The sequence below is a fragment of the Temnothorax americanus genome, unplaced genomic scaffold (assembly GCF_048541705.1).
Source record: "Temnothorax americanus isolate GAGA-0224 unplaced genomic scaffold, ASM4854170v1 Scaffold4, whole genome shotgun sequence".
In the NCBI taxonomy this organism is placed as follows: domain Eukaryota; kingdom Metazoa; phylum Arthropoda; class Insecta; order Hymenoptera; family Formicidae; genus Temnothorax; species Temnothorax americanus.
Window position 1 is genome coordinate 188,400 of NW_027509547.1, and position 23,587 is coordinate 211,986.

The 23,587-nt window shown below is 41.6% G+C and overlaps 1 protein-coding gene across 2 annotated transcripts in view; it reads left to right on the plus strand.

The window, feature by feature from the left end:
* Positions 1-23,587, plus strand: part of LOC143902529 (uncharacterized) — a 183,706-nt gene that overhangs the window by 45,757 nt on the left and 114,362 nt on the right. For both annotated transcript variants that reach the window (XM_077415515.1, XM_077415514.1), the window contains exons 4-5: positions 7,465-7,510; positions 8,789-8,961. In XM_077415515.1, coding sequence (XP_077271641.1) covers positions 7,465-7,510; positions 8,789-8,961 — 219 coding nt within the window. The remainder of the gene's footprint in view (positions 1-7,464; positions 7,511-8,788; positions 8,962-23,587) is intronic.

Genomic DNA, 23,587 nt, shown 5'->3' on the forward strand with positions numbered 1-23,587 from the left:
ATTGTCAAATTCGATGATTCTCCAGCAGTTGCACGAATAAATAAATCACGACCGCAAATGTTAATATAAAAATTATTTTATTGATATTTCGAGGCATTTCGAAGAAAGTCAATTCGCGTTGAAGAATTTCTACAAATAATAACGACCGTTCGCAAGTGTTTAGCATCGTATGGTCTTTACAATCTCCGTTGCTAGGCTCGAAGGCGCAAAATGCGCGTCGTAAAGAGCGCTGCGTGAAGGTACAGAGAGCCGCCCGGCGATGTTTCGCAGTGAGTTAGTTACAGTTCAATACGTATGGTCTTTCACACGTCGCACGTTTCGTTCAGTGAACGCATTCAGTTTTAAAGCTCGCTGGCGCATCGCGAGCTAGAGACCACCGAAGGATTGGAACTCTCACGAGAAGCACGCCGCTGCATAATGGCTGTACGTGGATAATTTATAAGGCGATCACTCGTGACTAATCGTCCAAGCTTATGCACATCGAATATAGACGTAACTTCACGCGTAATCTTAGCGTCATAACACATAGAAAAACTTAAGCAGTAAGACTTAAACAGTAAGCAAATTGACCAATCGCGGTCAAGTATTCTCGAAAACTTTACATAGTTATTTGTCAATGTGCTTACTGCTTAAGTTTTTCTATGTGCCATGGCCCTTACAATTAGTCTGCACTCGCCAGGGACGCCTACTGTGACATTTTGGTTTTAAAATTTTCTGAAGTTTTAGAAAATTTTTTTTGGGGGGCATGAAGAAAATATTTAATAGATATTTATTTATATAATAAGCAGAAAAAGTAATTCTCTCCATCATATATATTTATTCTACTTTAATTTTTTATCGATTTTCTCTACTTGCCAATTTTTTGGCGCTCGAGGCTCTACGTTAGCTAAATGCAGAATGCTGTTCGTGTCTGCTGGTCGATCTCGTGCATTAATCAAATTCGCGATCTCTCGACGAACGCCCTAGGAAATCGCGATGAAACGTTCTCACCGGCGCGGCGGGCTTTAACCTGGGACAGGAGAAAGTGCGTTTCGTGGTATACACGCGTTCGCATATTTTGCGCGGGGAAGAAGGAGGAGGAAGAGGAGGAGGAGGAGGAGGAGGAGGAGGAGGAGGAGGAGGAAGCACGAGACTTTTTCCTTCTGATTGTTTGATCTAGATGAAGTCGACAACCTCTCTAATGACCACTCTCGTGACATATCAGTTTTATAGCCTTCCACGATAGGTCCACTATGAGTCTTGACGTGATTAGGATTTTTTTCACATACAGAGCGTAGATTCTTTAATCCGAATCTTGAAATGTAGGATCACCCTGTAAGATACAATAGAATTCCATTAGAAATTTATTTATCGATGTCGCGAATCGAAGGCAAGATTCTATCGAATGATGCAGCGATAAACGGATCTTATATCCCGGATCTATAAATCTTTGCTTTCTCACAAATTTCTCTTCCGGTTTCTCTGCAGCAATATTTCTCGATACCAAAATGATGTATCGTATCATACCTCACAGTACGTTTTGTACGTAGATCTTTGATTCTACGGCGTAATCTTGTTTTGCAGATCCCACGTTTTTGTTTCCAGCTAGGCGTTTGTTGGACAGAGATTTCCCGATATGCGAGTTGGAGAAACACTCGTACGACTGCTACAAAGTAGTCCAGGCATGGTTAATCGTCAGCGATATCGTTGGCATTGGTTGGCACACGCCCATGTTACCATTGTATGCGATCGAACATTGCGCTCGCGATAATCCCGTACGGAATTCGCATTGCATTGGCGGCGAAACGATTATTGCAAGGGTGACAAGAGAGACGTACAGGATTAAATTATATAAATAATTTCCGCAAGCAACCGGCAACATGATCTTTAAAAATCTACCTCTATTTATGATATATCTTAAATTAAGAAATAATTTTTGTAGAAGAAAAGAAATAATAGATATGTTTGAAACTTAAAGATAAATTAAAAGATTGGATTATTCACACTTTTTTTGGATTTATTTCACTTTTTATTTCAATAATTAAATAAAAAAAATGGCATTATGTTTTTAAAACAAAAGAATAAAGAAGTTTAGATTTAGCTCAAAGAAGACAGCAGGAAAGAAAAGGTAGAAGATATTTGGATCTATTTTTTAATTTACTTTATGAAGCGATAACTTATCTTCTATACGAGTATATCGCTTCTCATGATGTAATGAATTCAAGAAGTGCTACAAGCATTCTCGTGCTACACGATTTCCGCCGCCCATGTCGCGTTACATTCCGGGTACGTACGTCATGCGTGCATCATCGTTCGCGTTTTCTCCCGTTGCTTTTCGCATCGCGGCTCACTCCTGCCGACAGGCTCTGCCGGGTAGAGAAGGGCGACTCTTCGATGGTGAGATCGAGCGAGGCGGCCTTACAACATTATTAAAGCGCAAGTAAAAGCAGCCGCCGGTCGTGCAGAAAGGGACGGCCGGCCGGAAAGAGAGAGACTTTTTTTTCGAGGAACGCGAATCTACTTTCTCCGATGCGCGTCCACGTGGCGAACGGCTACGAAGACGAGCGTCGTCGCTCAGAATCGTTTAATTCGGCAGTGAAGCGTTAAGGAAGCGTAAATCCGGTGCACGTGGGTGCCGTAAGTCTGGGTCATGAATCCGAGAGGATCGGCAGTCGTCACGTGTGGCAAGGAGAAATGCTTCTTTTGTCTTTCGCGATACCGCTAAATGATATGAACTCAAAATAACCCTGTGTGGTTTTCTAATAATTAGTTTAGTATTTCTTTCAAGTTCATTAACGCGAACGCCAAGCATTTATGTTCGATAATCGTCGAAAAATTGTTCAAAATTACAACTTTCGATTTTTTAAATTTTATATCTTAATTATATCTTGCGATTATATTTATACATAATGTGTCTTATGAAGTGTCGTGTCTTGACAAACTTGATTCCATGAAATTACGACGTCGTATCACTCGGCAATGACTAGGTTTGATCGGCGCGTTTAATAATATGTTTCGATGCGAATATACTTGCGATCGACGAGTTGTGTCTCTTTTATTAGCAAAGAGTGACAACTAAAGGCGACAAAAATAATTGGATTTACCGTAATCTGATTATATCTCACTATTCTTTCACCGTGTTGTAACGGGACGAGAGCTATTTATCGTCTTGATGCGGGGTATACAGCGTTTAATTAAGTTGCTCCGGTGAGATATCGGGACGAAAAACGCTCGATTAACATAAATAAATAAAATGTGAGAGGACTTTCGGTCGTGAGCGGATACCCGACGAATCAACATATAGAAAGCATCAATGCCGCAGGTGCGGGTTGTATATATGATCTCGTTTATCGATCGTCAATTATTCAGGGAAAAAAACGAAGAAAGGACGGGAGGAAGAGAGAAAGAATACGAGACTAGCGACCGTCCTGGCAACTATAAAATAATAATGGGATAAACGCATACATATGTGCATAGTAGAGGCTGCCTAATAACGCGCGGAGATTCGACCTGCTTTTTTTGGGGTACGTCCTCCGCTCGCATATACTCGTCGTCGTCGTCCTAGATGGGCGGCAGGACCGATGAAGGGACGGGCATGCGCGTGCGACGTATAATTAAAACCGCCTCCGAGGAATGCGCATCCGCGTATGCGCGCGACGGAGAAAAGCAGCACGAGCGAAAAATTGGCCACGGTGTCCGTCGTAATATCCATGCCGGTCGAGATTATCGATAATCGAATGTCCATCACTATTCAGAGGATAGAAGAGCTGCGGCCGTCGCGCTTTGGTCTTCGGTCGCTCATCTCACGATACACGGTGGTCCGCGTCTCGCCGTTTCGATTTTAGGACAACTTAATTTTTGTAAGTTAATTCGCCGTTTGTCTCGAATCTTCGTTTCGCGAGGTGCTGGCTAGGAAAGCGCTCGATCTTATAGATTTATCTCAGATCTTGTCATTAAAATCAAGATCGCGGGTTGCGTTATACATCATACACGCATGTACACGAGATCGCGGTTGAATCAAACGCGCACTGCCCGTTTAATTAATAATTTCACAGCCGATTAATTTACTTGATCGTCTAATCGTTAATTTACGCGACTTTATAACCAGATCCGCTCGTGCGGTCGCGACATTTAACACGTGGCGTTTACGTAGAATTTAACGCGATTTCCGGGATTAATCGGAACCGCGATCCGCGATCGCGGTTTTGCGTAATTATTTTATTAATTATTTTCCTTGCCGTTCACGGCGAGAGTAAATGACGCAGCATGACGATATTCGACCGCGTACGTATACATAATTCATGATCGCTCGAGACATAGACACACTTCCTTTACCCTCGACAGCCTCGAAAACGAATGGGTCACCCTGTACCTATCCTATCGTCGGTCGGCGCGTATAATGCGATGCATAAATGCATGGAGGCACGCACTGCGTGCGCGCTTAACATAGATACGTATCTGACAATAAGAAACGCATCGACACGCCGACGCGACGCATCGCATCGTGACGCCCGAGAACGACGTGACGATGCAGCACACGTATCGTAGCTTCTACATGCATCACACAAACACATACGCATTCCCTTTTTCATTTCACGCCGGGTATCATCTCTCTTCTCGATTCGAGCCAAGTGACTTATCGATACGTAATGCGCGCGATACTGTCGGACGAGAGAGATCGATAAAAATTCGTTGCATTGAATGTGACATTCTCTACTATAGGAAGAATCGCTTGCCGCGATAAGTATTTTAATTATATATCCACTTTAAGTCTCTCTTATACATCATACTGAGGCGACTTAAATATAATTGCTGTTTTATATGCAAAATATATATATGAGTTTTCTCATTAATAGTTAATGAATATAACGACATGACCATCAAATAAAGTCATCACTCAATTTAGGAAAAAACGTATAATTATATATGTATGTACGAACCGAATATACATATATGTAAATATTATATTAATTTTATAGGATCAAAGGATTATTAATTACTGGTAAATTAGAAGAGTAGTTGAACGATGCTAATGTTTTAAAATTCTTTACCTTTGGAAAGTCTAGTTTTCTCTGAGACGAAGATCTGATCTTCTCTTCAGAAATTGCCTCATCCACATACCTTATCGCTTGTTTTATAGCTCAACATGTCGTCGTTCTTCTAATCTTTTAGGCTCGGATAAGAATGGGTCGTTGACCTGTTCCAGCGACTGAGTTAAACTCAATTTCGATGTTCTCTCTAATCCGAGTTCAGTTTTTTTTTTTAAATTATAATAGTTCATTTATCATGTACGCGAAGTAATATATTTATGTCACGCTACGTGTTTTTATATTTAAACTGTTACGTAATAATTTCAAATTGAAGTAAAAAGTAAAGGAGGTAAAATAAATTCAGATTTATTGATTAAAATCCTTCTATATATATCATAGCAGTTCACGCATTAGCTAAAAATACGTGATTTCATTATTTCATAAAATCGCGTACATTTTCTTGCTTATAAAGAATCACCGATAGGTATATACATTCCCATTCGGCGTTAAGATATTTCGAACGAAAAGCCACTCTCGATCTTCTCTCGCATTTTCCGTGCCTTCATTCTCGAGTTTGCATTGTGCGAAGAGAACGTTGCAGTCTACGTGCCTTTGAAATTTGAAGTATGCTCGCGAGATCGGCGTACAATTTATCGCGATAATTGTTGGCCGGCCGCTGCGTTAAAGCCAGGAGAGCTCTGGCTTTCCTGTGATAGCGCACGTAGAGACGTAGCAATTAAACCGGAACAAATTGGTTGTTAGGAATTGAGCTCTCTCGTACATACACTGCGCGCGGCAGCGCGGCGGCAGTTTTATTGTGATTACACGGTGCCTCCGATAGATACGTATTCGTAGCTCGGAGGCAAGCTGATTGACTCTCGTCGATAATTTCCGTCCGCCTGCGTGGCCTGGAAGACCTTGCCATTAAAGGGCCTTGGAGGAACGCTGCATCCCGTCCGTCACTCTTTTGCGTACCTCACGTACGCAAAACCACCGAGCTCATCCTTCCTCCACGCGCGCGCGCGCGGTGCTTCTTGCTCCAAAACCGTGTAATACAATTTCACGAAGCGCGCGGCACGTTTATTACGGCGAAATTAATTACTACGTGCCAGATGTAACGCGCTATTCTATCCGCGCGGACCGGTTTATTTCCATTTTATTATCGCGCCCGCGAAGAAAGCTCGCGAAGAGAGCATCCGCATATCGAGTAGCCGCGGAGGAGTTTCTCCCTCTTGTATCTCCCTCTTTGTCTATAACTGTATCATAAGCCGATTAATATTAAAGCCCTTAGAATGACTTATGCGCGAATGTGGGCCGCGTGGAATTTACATTACCGGCTTTGCTAGCTACCGTAACGTTATCGACGACCTGCCGACCGCCTTTGCGTTGTGCGTGGAAGTCTTGAGGATTACCAAGCTCATTCATATCGAATGTGCTTCTTTGGATGATGATGTCCTGATTGGGCATAATGCTGCGTCATAAGTCAACAGATAAATATACGCTCCTCTCGAGGACGTGGTCTGGCCTCGAACCGTTTAGGGTCTTTGACATCATCGAGCTACAAATGTTCCCGACGATCGGTCAGAATACTTGGAGAGTGCGCCGTCAGCGAAATAACTATTTCCGTCCCTAACCGTCGAGAAAATTACCGGGTTCAATGAAATGTATAATGGATATTCAGACAAAATTGTCTTTCTCGCAATGAAGCACGGACAAACTTACTTTATTAACACTGCAGCAATAAAATATTTTTATTTTATATATTTTCTGTCCTCCACAAAGAAAGATCATCACTGAATAAATGCGTCAGTTACCGGCTAATACGATCAATTACATTTTTAGTTTATTTTGTCACTCATATTTAATTTATGATCTTTTAACTATTAAATATAAATATAATAGTAAGGCTCATAAGATTAGAAATCAATCGAAGAAAACAGTACGTACATTACAATTCGTTCTTCTTTACTTAAAAAGTATAGAATATATGAACACCAACATTTTGTTACGGCTCCACGCTCCATTTTTCTTCGATCGATATTAAATATAAGTTTGAACACTAGTATAATGTAATATTAGTGAAGCGCTAAATAAATATAAATCACATTTTAACTGTGATAAAAACAACGTGATTTAACAATCCCGAATAATTTTGCGAACGTATCACAGTAACAATGATCCAGCGGCAGTTATTGAATCGCAAGTGTGCGAAAGTATTCTTACGATAACATAAAGTATATAAGCTACGTATGAAGGCTTTGGGTTAAGTGACCAGGCGATGGAAGCGACAGATCGAAAATAATGAATCGAAAAGAAGCGTATATCGCGCCTCGAACTCAAGTCATCTCTTTTCATACGTTATACATGGTCCCCCTTCCCCCGTTCTCTTCCTTGTATATGTTGGTCATCGTATTTTAAAAGCCAATTCTACCGCGCCCTTTTTGCTTCCTTTCAGATTCGCGGGGTACTCGAAAATTGGGACAGCGGTGCCTTCAAGTCGAGTGAGTATGCACATATACACGGAGTTTCTTGGCTATCGTTGCGCGATTATCGATTACGATGCCAAGCGACCTTAACGAGTTTATTATGCCCCGCGAAAGAACGGCCCGAGACGAGCAGTTCTCGGCTCTGCACATCTTAGGAAACTGGTAAAGTGGAACTTATATCAAGGGCGACCGTGCGCCCTTCCCTTCGATAATCGCGCGCGCGTCGAGTATCTTGTCCTTTCGTTTCTTTCTTCCATTTTTTTTCTTTTACGTTTCCTGATAATCGCGCGTGATAAACGGCGAGAGCGATCAACAGGGGCTCTTGCGCGTTGCTTAAAGAAAATGCGCTAATTAAGCGGTACCCCCCCGACCGAGATTTGCCATGCTTTATGCATTAGGCGAGTCGGATGAATCGTTCTCGACTAGCTCGCGCTCCGCTGCCGAGTACCTACTCTTCATCTCGCGTTGCCGCTATTACCGTGAAATGACTATCACCGCGGCCATTTTTCGATTTTACATTAATACGACCGCCGGTCCTTTATCGTGCGGGACGACGACGGCGAATCGTAAATCGGCGCCGCGGCTCGTGTGTACATTCCGCGAAGGGAATTTATTCGTGCCGTTCGAGTGTTATCTCGAAACACGATACCGCGTATATTTTTTCACGCCCGCCTGGCCGTGACTCACGCGTGCGAGCGAGCATTTTTTACGCGCGGCAGCCGCCCTCCCGAGGGTGTAATTGCGCGATGTCAATTCGTGGCGCGTACGTGCTTGGGGAGGACTACCTATGGACTACCGTAAATTCGCGATGCGTTGAATCGGCGAATTACACACGGTGCAGGCCGCATTTCACGGCGGGAAACGGAACGCGGGCAAAAATGTTAATTTCGAAAGTAAATCATTTTTCAATAGAAAAAAAAAAGAAAAAGGAAAGAGACGAGGGTATGTATCTTCGTCCGCGAAAAACAGACGGAACAAAATGGAGGTATGTATTAATAATTCCGATTCGATTTTAATTTCCTTTTTAGCGCCACGGTTTACTTCGCTGCACGCGATACACTATTTTATTTTCTGCTTTGCGTTTACCGCATCGCATTTATGCGCGCGTTGGTCGGTACTGTTAATTACGGAGGAGAACGTAAAACCTTCCGCCGCGCCGGGTGATATGACAAGCGCAATTATTTTACGGCCGGCGAAAGATAGTCTCATGTAATTTAATAACGGAATTCGGTGCTTTTTCCATACGCCGCGGTACAGACAGATTTTAATTATGGCGGTGTACGCTGTCAACAGGAGACTTATTCCCCGGCCCGTTTTGGAACTCTTACTGGGAATACTTGGAGAAGTACAGCGAGGCTAGGAGGACGCTGGACGAGCTGAGGGCAACCGAGGACCCCTTACTGCACTTTCTCAGTCTTAGACAGGCGGCCGCGAGGCACTCGCCCTTGTCCTTACTTCTTCTACCGGTGAGTTATCAATAATGTAGGCAATTTTTAATAAGTCGGACAGCATATAAAATCACTTGCTCCGTTTATTATGTTCGCTCGATTTACAGTTTTACCGCTTGCTCCGTTTCACAAAACACAATCCGACTCGCGGCAGTCGATCCCTTTCGGGTACTTTTATTAATTAATACCGACAGCCACGATCACAGTCCCTCGAATCGCGGGCAGACCGTTCGGAGTATCTTCTCCTACTGCTCCAAATCGGATCCTGTCGCGTCAGCCCCATTCGACAGGTGGAGCCCATATATCGCAAATCGGCGCCTACCATATGTCTATCCCAATTCGGCGCTTACACTCTTACGTACATCTACCGCAAATCGGTGCTTACAAGTCTTACCAACAAAAATATTTTGATGCTAAGATTAATTCATTGATAAGCGAGAACATTGATAAGATCACCATATTTACCGCGTAAAATGTTGAGTTCGCGAGCAATTCGATGTTCGAATTTCTTTTAACTAAAAAGATGATTTTTTGGGATTATTAAAAGTTTAGTTTACATTTATGAAATGTCGGAGAAGGTCCAAGGAAAGATTGATTTTATCCGTGCTCGCGCGTCCATAACGTTGTAAATCACGTTATACTATTGCTGGCTTAATCGATACCACGCGTGTTCCATTCCATCCTGGTAATATACGCCTACGTTTACGTTTGACTAATAAAGATTCGGCCTCATAAATGGTAATTGCAAGCATTGCCTTTGGTTTTAGTCCGAATCTTGGGTACCGCGCGACTGAAGTATTATACTGTATAGGTATATAAGAAAGTATGCGTCGAGGGAGAGCTCGGGGGGAGGGCCGGTTGAGAATAGTGAAATAAATCTCACGAGAGAAAGGTGGAATTCCCCTCTCGAGAGGATATACGTCGTCTAATTAATCGTGCCGTCATTAAGTTTGATTGCATTAATTTGTTTCACGAGCCTTTCAAGTGCCGAATATCGCGAATCTCCCTTCTTCCTTAGGAGAACCGTGAATTAAATTACGGTTGACGCGCGCGGATCTCGCTAGACGGCTGAATTGCTTGACGAAGCCAGAAATCGAGTTCTCGTGAGACGTAAAAGCTATCGCGAGTTTCGTATTCTCACTTCTGGACGCTTGACTCTTCAGTGAAAGTCTTATTTCGTACCGCTGACGCAGCGGTGCGCGAGAGAGCATCATCTTCGGTTTAACCTTTCGAGATTTTCATATGCGAGCGCGCAATGAGAGCTATTCGTTTCCTCGATTGCTTTATAATACGATCAATTTACAATATAGTTTATTTTTTTGCGAACTGAAGCTATCAACTGTGAATAAATGAACAAAACACCGGTTAATCCGATAAGAACTTTCTGTATGTATGATTAGCCGAAGCAATAAGCGCTTCACCTTTTCATCTAGATGTTTCGAACTGATTGAAAGCGTGCAGGTTTAAATTAATTCTACCAGTAAGCTGATTGCGTAAAAAAAATAGAAAAGGAAAAAAAATTTGAGACGCTTGCGTACATCAGTAAGAAGCAACGCGTGTGCGAGATGAGCTATGTGACAGGCTTATAACGGGCGTAATGATCGGAGGTCCGGAACGTACCGATGGAATCGGCGCGGCGGCCGCGACTTTAACACCCGTTGAAATATAGACTTGGGTCTCGTAAGTCACGCAGGCACGCAGAGAAGAACCCGCGTGTACCTACCCACCTCTAATGCGTATATGACGTTGATAAGTGTCGGCAAATACGCTTTCGTTATTGGGCACATTGTTATCTAAATTTGAAATCCAGTAACCTCAAGCGCTGTCTTTACCGCACCAGGTAAGCCTTTTAATTGCCTCATAACGAAGTTTTGCAATTATTGATAATAGAATATACCGGTTTGCTTATTATCTCGCCTTACTCTCGCTTCACGGCTTAGCAAATAGATTTTGCAGACTTGCGAAATCTTTCTGCAAACGAGTTTCGAGTAACGCGAGCCTTCTGCGCTTCGCGCATTTGTGATTCGACGTGTGTTCGCGCGTCGTCGTTAAGCGAGGAGGAACGTTTAGATGCGGAACGTTCAATGAGACGTTAGCTTATCAGATTCGCCGAGAATGTTAACTGTGAAATTTCACCTGACCATTTCTGCACCTGTAATCGCGACGGCATCCTGCTTACGCCGAGCGTCCGACAGATTACGAGATGCCCTGTTACACGTGGGTGTCCGCAACGGTCCGCGGTATCCGTTTGTAGTACAGGTATCTATATGAGGTTTATGTCGCGTTGATACGTTTTATTTACTTATATCGTCGCGAAGTCTGAGGACGAGCGGCAGGCATACGTATAAGAAATTGCGGTACGTCGTTACGAAACGCTGATCTTGATCTGCCGAGCACCTATATGCCGCGCGGCTTATTACAGCTATCCGCTATGTGATACATAAATCACGCACGCCTGAGTGTTTGGAATACTTTCCGGAAAAATATTTTTCTTTTCGTGACGACCCACTAACGCCCACGACCATCTTGCGCGATAATTTCTTCTTGGCAGGTGCGGTTAAGTAAATATTCTAGTAATATAAATTTGCTCAAGGTATCATCATCATATCTTATTAGAAATTTTTTGAAATTGGAAAGTTGAATTTAATCAATACGGTACTTTGATTACATATAAGAAGAGAGTCGCGTATAATTGTGTGTATTTAGTGCTTTCTATTTGTCTCTATATTTCTGCCGTACATGAAACAATATTTTTCTAAAGACGTAGATAAATTTAAATCTCGATTTTGGAAATGCAGCACAAATGCGTCGTTACTCGTCGTAGACAGTTATACGCAGCATTCGGTATGCATCTTACGTGTGTATGTATGACTCTTGCAGAACCAGTCATTGTTTCTCTTTTGTACTTTAGCGAGTTGCAGAACGACGAGTGATTTACGAGGTGCACTCGTCCTACCGCGGTAATATATGCCTCGCCGAGGGGAAGTAAAGGAGAGATAATTTTGCAAGAGAAGTAGCCTTAAGAACACGCTCTGAATGCTTTAAAGTCCAAATTGATTTTCCAATTTTCTTTTACCCTGTTGCTCCTGATTTTGACAGTTGATTGAAGACCCTTTTACAAGATAACTTTTTTCAATTCTTATTTTTTTTTAATTATTTTAATTATGCTACACATTAATTAATTTTTTATTAAATAAAATATTAGTAAATTTTTTTATTAAATTTTTATTTACTAGATTAAAATTCTCTATACGTTTTTGCAAATATTTGATAATTTATCATTTCGCATAATAATATATATTTGTCTGTTCGCTGCGATTAATTTCATCCTTGATGAAGAATCCGAGTAAAACCGCTTGTTGTGTGTGTGTGTGTGTGTGTGTGTGTGCGTGCGTGCGTGCGCTTCACCGTTCTCCATAAATCGGTGCGTAGCGACAATCACCAGATCTTATCTTCCTTATGTTCTTTTGTGTTTCTCAATTTTATTATCAAATTGATCTAATTTATATTTCTATGCATTTGAAAACCTCCAGGAAAATTCTCATTGTCGTTATCGCGATTATAATATCCGGCGGTGCTTGACCAAACCGAAATTTTATACTAACGAAGGGAGGGAGAGATTTAGAGGAATGTTCATTTCGTCGCGTGGGATGCAGAGTCATACGTGAACTCTTCAGTTAACCGTAAACTATGCGTGTACTGAGAGGAACTTGCGACGTAAGTCTGAGAAGGTTGAATATGCCAAGCGTTGATAACGGTTTCCTCGGTTCGCGCAATACATATATATATATATATATATATATATATATATATATATATATGCGCTTGTGTGTACGCGCAACAGGTCGTGATTCTGTACGTCGTGTCACGAGGATGATGAATGACCTCGCGTCGTCATCGATGATCATCGCGCCGCGGTAATCTGATGTAAGTCGACAGGTCTTTGCCCTTTCCTTGCGGTCGAATCCTGGCTCGTGCGCAGCAACGTATGTTAAGACGCGAATACGCGAATTATATGAATTTGTATATGCGTGCCATTGTGGGGCGAGTAGGTACTGGTTGAAAAATATTTCTGATCTTAAAATGCATGCGTGGAACTTATGAGGGATCCGCTCAGAAAGGATCTGATAAGTATGTGGATAGAAGAGTTTATATAAATGTTAAAGATTTATCTTTCTGAAAAGCGATGTGGAATCAAGAATCGAAACATGATTTATCGGTAGAAAATTAATGAAAAATTCTATAAACAAGTTTGTGCTTCTTGTTGGTCTGTGTGAAATTAACGAAAGAGTCCCCAGAATTTATCGAGAAGAAATATCATTCCCCGAAATGCGAATTCTGTCAAACGAGGTCTTGAGTTGTTCAATCGCAACATTTTTCTATTAATTAATTAGAAATTATATTTCAAGACTTAATAAATTCCATGGAATAACCATATCACCGCATGAATATCGCAATTACGCGTACTCTATATAAAATATGTATGTAAAAGGAATACGCAAAATGGGATCTTCAAGGAAATTTCTTGCATCGCGACCGATTATCGTTGACATCAGTTTTTTGCCGTGCCACGCCGAACAAAGTTGAAAATAATTAAGAAAATAAGGGCACGCGGTATCTATTCCGTCAACGATAAAACGACGATATGATCGCCCTATCAATTAATTCCACGGGGGATAATTGGCAGATACACGAGGAACGTGCACACAAAGTCATTTATTTGACGGCAGCGCAGGCAACATTCTCTCTCATATCGAGAGTCAGATCCCAGCGACTCGCTCGGGCATCGATAAGACGATTTGATGTGCGATAAGTCCCGGCAATATAATAGACGTATAGCAGTATAGCATACCTATACCTATGTACGCTTCTCTCGTCTCGAAAGAGAGACGCGCGCAGCGTGTGATAGTGTCAACAGTGAAAACCGGCCGCAGTTAACCGTGAAGAATCTGGTTTGTCGCAGCGAACCACAGCCGCCGCGATTACGCAGCCTTGACGAATACGCGACGCTGCGGCGCGCGAATAAACGCGTGACCGCGGCGTTCACGATTACAACTAATTAAAATGCAGTCTCGACTGTCCGCTCGGCAGATCGCAAAATAAACGCGAACAGCAATTTATAATATTTGGCAAAAAAATCGTCATTCAATTGCAAATGAGTGATTTTATGTAAAGCAGATATATCACAAATCAAAAGCATCGGAGACCTGTCGTTTTATTCGCATAATTACAAGTCTTGCCTGGCAAAATGGTTGTTTGTTAATGCTATTTCTCTTTTTATATGTAATAAGCACGCGTCGATATATATATCTTGGTTTAATTAAATCGAAACTTTTTAGTTCGTTAATAAGCGATCGAGACATCAACTTCGTTTTACCTTCATATAACACGCGACATTCCGCACGCATTAAAACAATCAACACACACACACACACACACACACACACACACACACGCACGCACACGCACAGCCAATCTTTGGCAATCAATCTTCATCAATTTGATCCGTAACGGATGACGGGGCGGCAACAAATGTTTGCCACTCATCGGACTGTGCTTCGTTGAATCGCGAAAAGTTGCGAAACCAGTTTTTCGAATTCGAGGAATCGTGAATCTCTCGCGCGCACGATAAAAAACAGATTTAAGTGGAAGGAGATGAAGAGAAGAAGCGAGCCGAAGAGACACACACGGCGAAGAGAAGACCCGCAGCGATGCAGCGCGCTTCAAAGGTCTTCTCCTCTTCTTCTCGATGTCCTCTCTCTCCTTTTTCCGACGGTCACTCTCGCGTTCGATTCGCGGTATCGTGTCTAGCCTCGATCGAATCGAGGATGCGCGTCTTATAAATCAGCCGAGTTTCGCTACGCGACACGCGATGTGGTCTAACTTCGCCGTTGTAAAAGACATCTCTCGGCGGTCGCGAGAAACTCGGCAATTAATCACGACCCGCGAGAAATAACGTGCCAAGGACTTATTACATGCGTTCAATTTGCAAAGTTACGACTTTGCATATAAATTTACCGCGTTGATGGCATTTTCTACCTGGACAACGTCCGTACGTCGTACTTCAAAACTGGAGTAACACCGACGGTTTCAATATTAGATAATCGTAATCGAGTAGTTTATGTAAATACGATAATATAAATCGTAGCGATCGCAAATCAAGAGACGTCACTCGTGATTCGAAATCTGGTAGCCTTCCTGGTTAGGAAGTTCACTTTAGTTAAAGCTAATTAGATTTAAAAGTTCAGTATGACATTAATTTTGATTGATTAAGCTCTTGTTAAGAACTTGATCAATCAAAATAAATTGCGATCAAGAACAATGTAAAATATAATAAAATTAATAAAATTTAAATTATATTGAATTTTCCAATTAAAGTAATTGTTTCAAATTTTTAAAAGAGTGATTGTCTTTTTATATTTTTCGATGTTCTTATTACACAAACTTTTAATTAAAAATAGCCCATGCATTGATTCTAGTGCGAGATGAAAGACGAATGTGTGTACCACTTGTGTGATCTAGTGACACGTCTATTAGCCCATTGATTTCCATCATCACGGAGGTGATGATGGACGACCTCTTCAGGTGCTGAAGACTGGAAAGAAGTCGTTTCGCCACGATCGATCGATCGCGAAAGCCGCGGACGTTTCTCGATCGTGCCGGCGCATAGGAAGTAATCGACGCTTCGCCATAAATAACGCAACGAAAGCTATTAGTCATAGTTTGCGGCCGCGCGAGTGGCTGCAGCATGAACGTGGCTTATGCCGGGATTACGATGAATTTAACGTAACGGGACGCGACGGACGCGAAGTAACGTAACGTGAACTTAAGAAATTACGATCGTCGTAACGTGAAGCAGCGTGCATTTCAGAAATGATTTGACAGCTTGGTATGAATGGAAGAGATCGAGATCGAGATCGTCCGTAACGTAAGTATTTTTTTTATTTATATCGAAAAGATAAAAACGAACAATTTTTTTCTTCTCTTACGAGCGAGGATGAAAAACCGGAAGATTTGTATTCTTGTCCTTAACGAGTCGGCGAGTCAAGATGTGCACTCGCGAAGAATTTGCATACTTGATTTGCATCCAGGCAAAGAAAAACGTTACATAAATTATATTAATAGGTTTACTCAAGAATGATATTTTTAAATTTATTTTTATTATATGTTTATATGTAGGTATAGTGTAGATCGTGTAGAAATATATACATATATTACATTTCAAGTATATGAGTTATATAAGAAATTCCATGTGACGCGCGCTTTTGATAATTGACGGATAGAATAACAGGTGAAAATGTTGTATAGTATTTTTACAGGCTGCTCTATGATTTTCCAATTACGCCTAAGAGATTAATTCGCAATAATAATAATGTTGTATCTAGCCGTAATGAGGAACGCACGCGCGAATATTCTTCGCGTTCTCGCGATGAATGCATTCTGAGACACGTGCGTTTAACGCTAACGATTACCATAAAAGTGATTGCGATCCCTACGACGACCTCGGAATAACAAAATAATTGCTCGGAGAATCCTGTAATTAGTACTAAGTGCTTGTCCCGGATGACCATTCACGGTAACAATAATAATTGCCCATGCGACTCCGAAACTCGGCGCGTTCGCGGAAAAGTGGCGCGAAAAATGTCGCAGCGTCACATAACGAGCCATTGTCGTTGGATAAAATACCGATTGGGCAAGGTGTCTGCCTTTAAAGATGTTCTCGCACGGCCGTTAATCCTGACGTTAGTCTATGGTTAGGTGCGTGCAACCAAGCAAAATCGGCTACGAACAATCACTCCGGGTTGACCCCGAATTATGCTGGAAATGCTAATAACACAGATGATAGTTAAACCGTTGATTATTACGCCGCACGCTTGCATTCCAATATCCTTATTAGCACTGTCCTGCCGATCGAACCAAGCCCACTGCTCGTGGCATTCTTCCGATACGTGAACGCCGATAATTGCGCCGAGGCTTTTTATACCGGTACCCCTGTTGCGAATAATTTTCATACACCCGCGTGTAGTTATACGTTTAACGCAAGTGATTAAATTTTCTTTTCTCTGTGTACTCCTTGTCGCGCACCATAACCGATTGTCTCCTGGAAAATGAAGCAAGCGCGAAGCGCGATTTATTCATTAGACTCTTCAGAAAGCATCGCGCTCCGTGCGCCAATTTTATCGGTATATCAGGAACAAATAAAATTTGTTAACGCAGCATAAGTCTAGCGAAATAAAGATTTTTAACCCGTTAAAGACGCGTATTACGTCGCTGGTCGATGCATCTTTGATCATTTTCGTCGTTACATCGTTGTATTCCCGCGGCGAACGCGCGTTACGCGCTCGATGTAGGTATAGTATCTCGACCACGGTCCGGACGAGATGAATCTTCGATAAACGCCGATGGTAACGCGCGATGGCCTAGCTCGATGTCCCTTATAAATTTTAATACACGCATAATCGCATGGTCGATCGACTAATAATCGTCTACGTTCCAGCGCTCGGGTTTCTATCACAATAAATAAAGTCGCGTAAATGAAATGTAGGATCAATTTCATTATCTCCGTGCCGTCTAAGTTATTTACGCGCGACACGGAAATTTCCGTAATCACAAATTGCGCCCGACGGAACATCGCACTATGTCGTATCCATGCTCGACCCATAAATCCTCGTTATGATACCCACTGAAGCACCTGCCGAGCAGAACCAAATTGTCACGTAATATCTCATACCAAAGTCATTTAATTAAACTCTATAGTAATTTTGTACAGCTTTACATGTAAAGTATGAAATTATATTGTACTATTCCACACTTTGTTCTTGATAAAAAGACGTAAAGATATCTGATGGATCTTGCGTCGATTATAATTATGAACTTGAACTTTTACTAGCCGCCAACATAATATTTTTATAAATTATTTTCTTTATTAAAAATCATACATATACATATATATATTATATATATATACATACATATATATATATTTATTAAAAAGCAGGAGACAAAGTCTAAAATATACGGAATTTAGAATGACTAAATTTGTTTATTATATCGGTTATCTAATTCATGTCGGAAGTGAGTCTCAGAATTTTGGTCCGTTTGCATGTCTTTTCTAGAAAATTTGCGAATTTATATTTTTTTACTTATCAAGCACGAACAACGTCTTATCCAACCAGTAAAATGTCATGAATCTAGGGGATGCGATGTTTGATTTAAATGAGATCCGCGCTAATCACTAGCGATAACGCTTGATCTGCAAGTTAATCACCGTGCCCCGATTGGTCGATCGCGATCGCGAGGACGTGGGCGCGTCCGCGCTTGCTGGCCTTGACACGATGAAAATTTATCGGCGATTATTTCGGAACCGATAATGGGCGTCCTTGGATGAAAATCGGTTGGCTGACGAGCCGGCTTCGCTTGTACGATCCAACGAAAGTAAAGCGAACGAGACTGACGATTATCGTCGCGATGTTAATTTATCGCGTGACACCTGTGAGGCGACGCGGCGGAAGCTGAGAGAGAAGGAGAAAGAGAGCGGTGCGTATTTAGCCGTCGTTTCGCCACGTGGACAACGAGTAATTATTACTAATTGGACGGTTCGGATTATCGCTGCCGAGGCACTTCGAGATTCCTTCTCGTAGCGGGCAGGATCACACGAGGCACCGCCCCGAGACGGCGAATAAGGAAACTGCGGTGCGCGAACAATAGGATCGCGAGGACCTTGGGAGTCTTGAATTTTTTTCAGCCGCTTATATTTTATCGCGTCGATCACGCCCGGCCGGACGCGGTGTTCGCCAGCCTGGAATCGAGGCTAATCACGCTTTTATGCAATTTAACTTCGCCTCGCCGCCATGCTCATTTATCTTCCGCCGTCTATTTACTCCAACGAAGCCTGCACGTTTACGCCGACAACGCTCGCTAATCGACAGACAGCCGCGAAAAAAGCACCTGCCGCGAAATAATGGACTTTCGATACTGTAATGTACTCTCGTGCCTTCGTAACTTTATAGTATGTATACATTCTAGTTATCGGCACGGACAAGACCTTTCAACGCTAACATCACGTATGTAGTCCCTCTTGCATTCTTCTTTGACGTCTTCTACCTTTCGAAGAACATCGAATTGAAGACTTGATATAAGGCAGATTGCAAATGCCGAAAGTAGAAATTCAATTTAGAAGTCTTTCACGCTCGATTCATACCTTGTTTCATGACTGCTATAACGTTTTAAAATGTTACCTTGGAAGACATTTCTCTTCAACGCGAAAATAATTATAAGAATAGCTTTATAGAGTTATTTCTTTATATTAATTTTTCAATGTCTTTGTAAGAAATTCGGATCTTCTTCGTACATTTGATTCTTAAACTGCCAAGGTTCGATATTACGCGCCTTAAAATTGCTGCGATGCAATGAACCGATTGATACTTCTCTAGTTTGATTTTTGATAACATTAAAATGAACGATTATTTAATCTTCTTTATAATTTCCTTCCATCATTAAAAGAGATATAACGATATTTGCAAAAGAACTCAATAGAGTTGAGATAATTACACATTTCTGAGTAGCGAAAGGCTAAGCGTGATCGTCTCATTTTCATTTTACAGTGCTTTATTAAACTTTCATATTAAACAAATAAAATTAATAGTCACGTGGCCGCATTAAATACTAGATACTAAATACGGCAATGAAAGAAATTAAACGCGAGCAAATAGCTCTCTGAGAGCGACTCTCACCCGTTGGAATCGCGTGCGCTGGGTAATAGACGGATTCGAAAGTGTTTGTTACAGCAGTCCAGTACTACACACAGTTTCGTTCATTTGTCAATTGCTTATTTATTAGATGTCGAGCATCGTAATGCAGGCAAGAACAAGCCAATATTCTGTAACTATATGTATACGTGTACGAGAGTGCACGTGCCGCCAATCGTGAAACGTTCGTCATCTCTTATCTGCGTCGCGCGTGAAAATAATTCCTATTCAGCCAACCGCGCTATTTACTCTCCCTGGACATCGCATTATTTGCTTGCGCTCGCCCGAGTTTATCGGACAAGACGCCTATACGTAATAAATGAAAATTACGCGATACGTCGTTCGCGAAATGAAAACACGCGACCCGCTTCTTGCGCGTGATATTTACGGACCAGTCGCGGATTAGTTGTCGTTAAGTAGATCATTCTTTATAGATGAGCAGCAAGAAACGCTTCACCGTTAATTTGCCGCGGCGATACGCTAACCGGAGAAATTCACGAGCCCGCCGACGCACTCGATCTGTGTGTCCGGACTCTCATCTGGATATTAGCGCTGAAACGATTAGCTTGAAACCGGTATCGCTGAATCCTCACGAGTACGAATTTCCACGTTGCAAAAATAATGTTCATGTCAACTTATAATTAGCAACATAAAATATCTCCAGTAAAGTACTCTTTTGTAGCATGCAGGGTAAATATCTGTGTCTAGTTTTCGTAACGAGCTGCAGTGTCCAATTACGTTTCGCCTCGAAGATTTATCTAATATTTATGCGTTATCTACTTGCCCGTCATACATGTATCATTACTAATTTCGTCAGGATTAATTATGCGTCGGTGATTTACGCAAACCGTCGCACTTCAGATTCGTCGTACTTGATTTCGAATTTCGTTTCCCGTCCGCCCGAAGCGTTTCCGTTGTAACCGGTTAATTTGACGTGAACCGCACCGTAGTGAAATCGAGCTATCGACGCGTGGATAACTTTTTATCGCGTTTAATTCGGTATACTCCGTCGAGATTTACGCCTCGGTAGAAGTACCGGATGCTTGGTAGGATAGCGCGACTCGATGCAATCCGACAGACAGATCGATTACGTTTCCGGCGATGAAATACAACTACGTATCTGCATCACGGAAATCTCATGTCTCTTAATCAAATGTGGCTAATTTTATTCGCGCGCGTATATAGCCGCAGTAGCCACGAAGAATAAATAACGTCTACGGAGTTAATATTATATATATATATATATATATATAGCAGCAACTTAATATTAAATATATGCCGTAGTATAATATACGAGTCAAAAGATGACAGTAACTTAAGTAAACATCTATTACACGTCACATATTATTTGGTATTTTTATATTTAATCAGATTTTCATATTTTTAATCACAGAAGTTGATATCTTCTCAAAATTGTTCATCTTGTGCGAAAATTCAATGACGGATATAGTTTTTTAACATTCTGTTTTAAAGTTCGTCAATCATGCAATTAATATTCTTGCATGGCAATTAGAAAGCAATTTAAACCGCATTTGGCATTATTACTCTGTGATTTACTACTACTACTACTACTACTCGTAAAGTAAATTACGAAGGTCAGTCGCGTGATTTTCTCTTAGGTGCGGCAAAGCGAAAAGTGAAACCGTTCGTATGAATTTATCTAAACCGCGATTGCGTAATTTTTATCAGTGCGAGACAATGGGATGAATGAGATTCGAACGAAAGATTAAAAACGACCAGAGATGGAAAATGGAAAAGACCATCAGACAATTACTCGAACGATCTTCCGGCACTCATTAAACACATTATGACGGAGATTCTGTTAGGCGTAAAGACGAGGAAAATTTTGATGATTCGCTGCGATAACGACTGCCGCGGGTCAGCAGCTTTTTTCTCCTCTTTTTCTCCCGGATTCGATCATACTACGTGCGGCTCATTGACGAGAGCCACCGATATCGTTTAATATTTAATATGCAGTTCAAGTAGAGAAGCATGGCCGGTGTCGTTAAAGCGTTAGCGTCATAAAGCACCGTACACATCGTTGGCACGTGCACAATCGTCAGAGGACCTCTTTATGGCGCCCGATGTCCCCTTTTCCCTCCTCCATACGCGCGAATAATGTCGTTACTTGCGGCACGTCGTAAGCAACATGTGTAAAGGTACGTTTGCACGAGCGCGAATCGACTAACACGTTCTTATCGTCTTGAATATAAATACCTCCCCCGGCATATAAATGTATACGTATACACGCACGCACGAGGGGTCCAAAGACGACGGGTTCCAAGACCGTGTACGCCGGAATTTCGTGGAAATATAAGTCGAGATAATCATTCCTGGAATTTGTGCGACGCGCGCTTTTATTCGCGAATTTGTATGCATTAATTACGTTGCAAAGACGCGGGGCGACGTATATTTCGCTTTACGTACGAAAGAACCGCTCGCAGCATCGAAGGTGCCAACGATAATTTATGCCAACGTCTGATATTATTGATTGTAGTTCTCGTGCCAAAAAATTATGATATTTGAATTAGTGACGTCGCACACTGCGTACAAAGCCGAATTTATAGTCGTGAAAGAGCCGCTATAACGTAATAAGATTTATTAACAGATGTTATTACATACTATATAATATTATTATATCATTATTACCGATTTTATATTTTATTTTTCGTCATATATCTATGCTGACTTATGAATTTTAACTTCATAGATTTCTTCTGTACTGTAAATATTTAAATCTCTCCGCGCACCTGTTAAATTCCGATACTGGTCGGGTATCAATGAAACTAGGAAAAACTAGGAAAACAAGCTCGAAAACACTTAGCACAAAGTGGAGGGACGTACTTGGGAATGTTATGTGAAATTAATTCGCTAGAGGTGGAGAACGGAGTTAGACATTTGTCTCGCGAAAAATTTTACCGTTAATAAAATTCTAAGATGCGTGCGTGAGCGAGAGGAAGGGCCGGATGTCACGCGTGCATTGCGTGCATCGCAAGCGCGGAGTAGATATTGCCACGACCGCGGAACGCCTTCTGGAATAATAAGCCGATCTCGGGTCTACATCAGGAGACCCTCTTTTTTTTCGAGGCGAGAATCAAGCGCGACTAAGAAGAGAAAGAGTTCTCGGAAGAGACTCGACGGAAGCGTCAGCGCTTTTGATATTGTTGAGTGCTTAATCTCCTGTAGAGAACGATTCAGGCGATGGTTTCAAAGATGCAAAGCATTTTAAACGAACAAAATTCATTTTTACATCGAAGAACATTATCTAAGCTTTACTCAATTAATTTTCTTTCTGTTGAGATCTAAATCCTAGACTTATACGATTTAATATAAAAAGATAGACATTTGTTATGAATTTTTTATAGCGTGGAAAGTTAAGGATCGGCTTTGAAGAAAGTTATTAACGGACGGAAGTTTATATTTCTGCCGAGGCACACGAGATATGAACTTTCTTCTCGAGAAAGCCATTTTTATATATTCTCGTTTGAGAATGATAGAAAATAATTTTAATATCTGCTTAGAGCTAAAACAATTATTCATGTCTCAGCAGTGCATAAAATGAATTAGTGTACTAATGTTCCGTGTAAAATTGGCAAAATTGCACATAGGCATTGCAAATTTTCGTCGATTCACGCTCAAAGCAAATCTATTCGGCGAGTAAATTATGCGTAATAACGTTCGGAACACAGCGTTGTTTCCTTCGGACATTTCAATCGTTACCGTTAATTCCGTTTGACATACTCGCCTCGCGGTACAAATCGCCCGCGGAGGAGGAAACGAAAGTTAGTTATTATCGTTGCGAAAGGTGGATTTAATCGGCAGGGAGGCAAACGCTGCATGGACACCGACGACGAGAAGCGGCATGGGAAACTGCGAAATATCCGCCCGTAGATGCA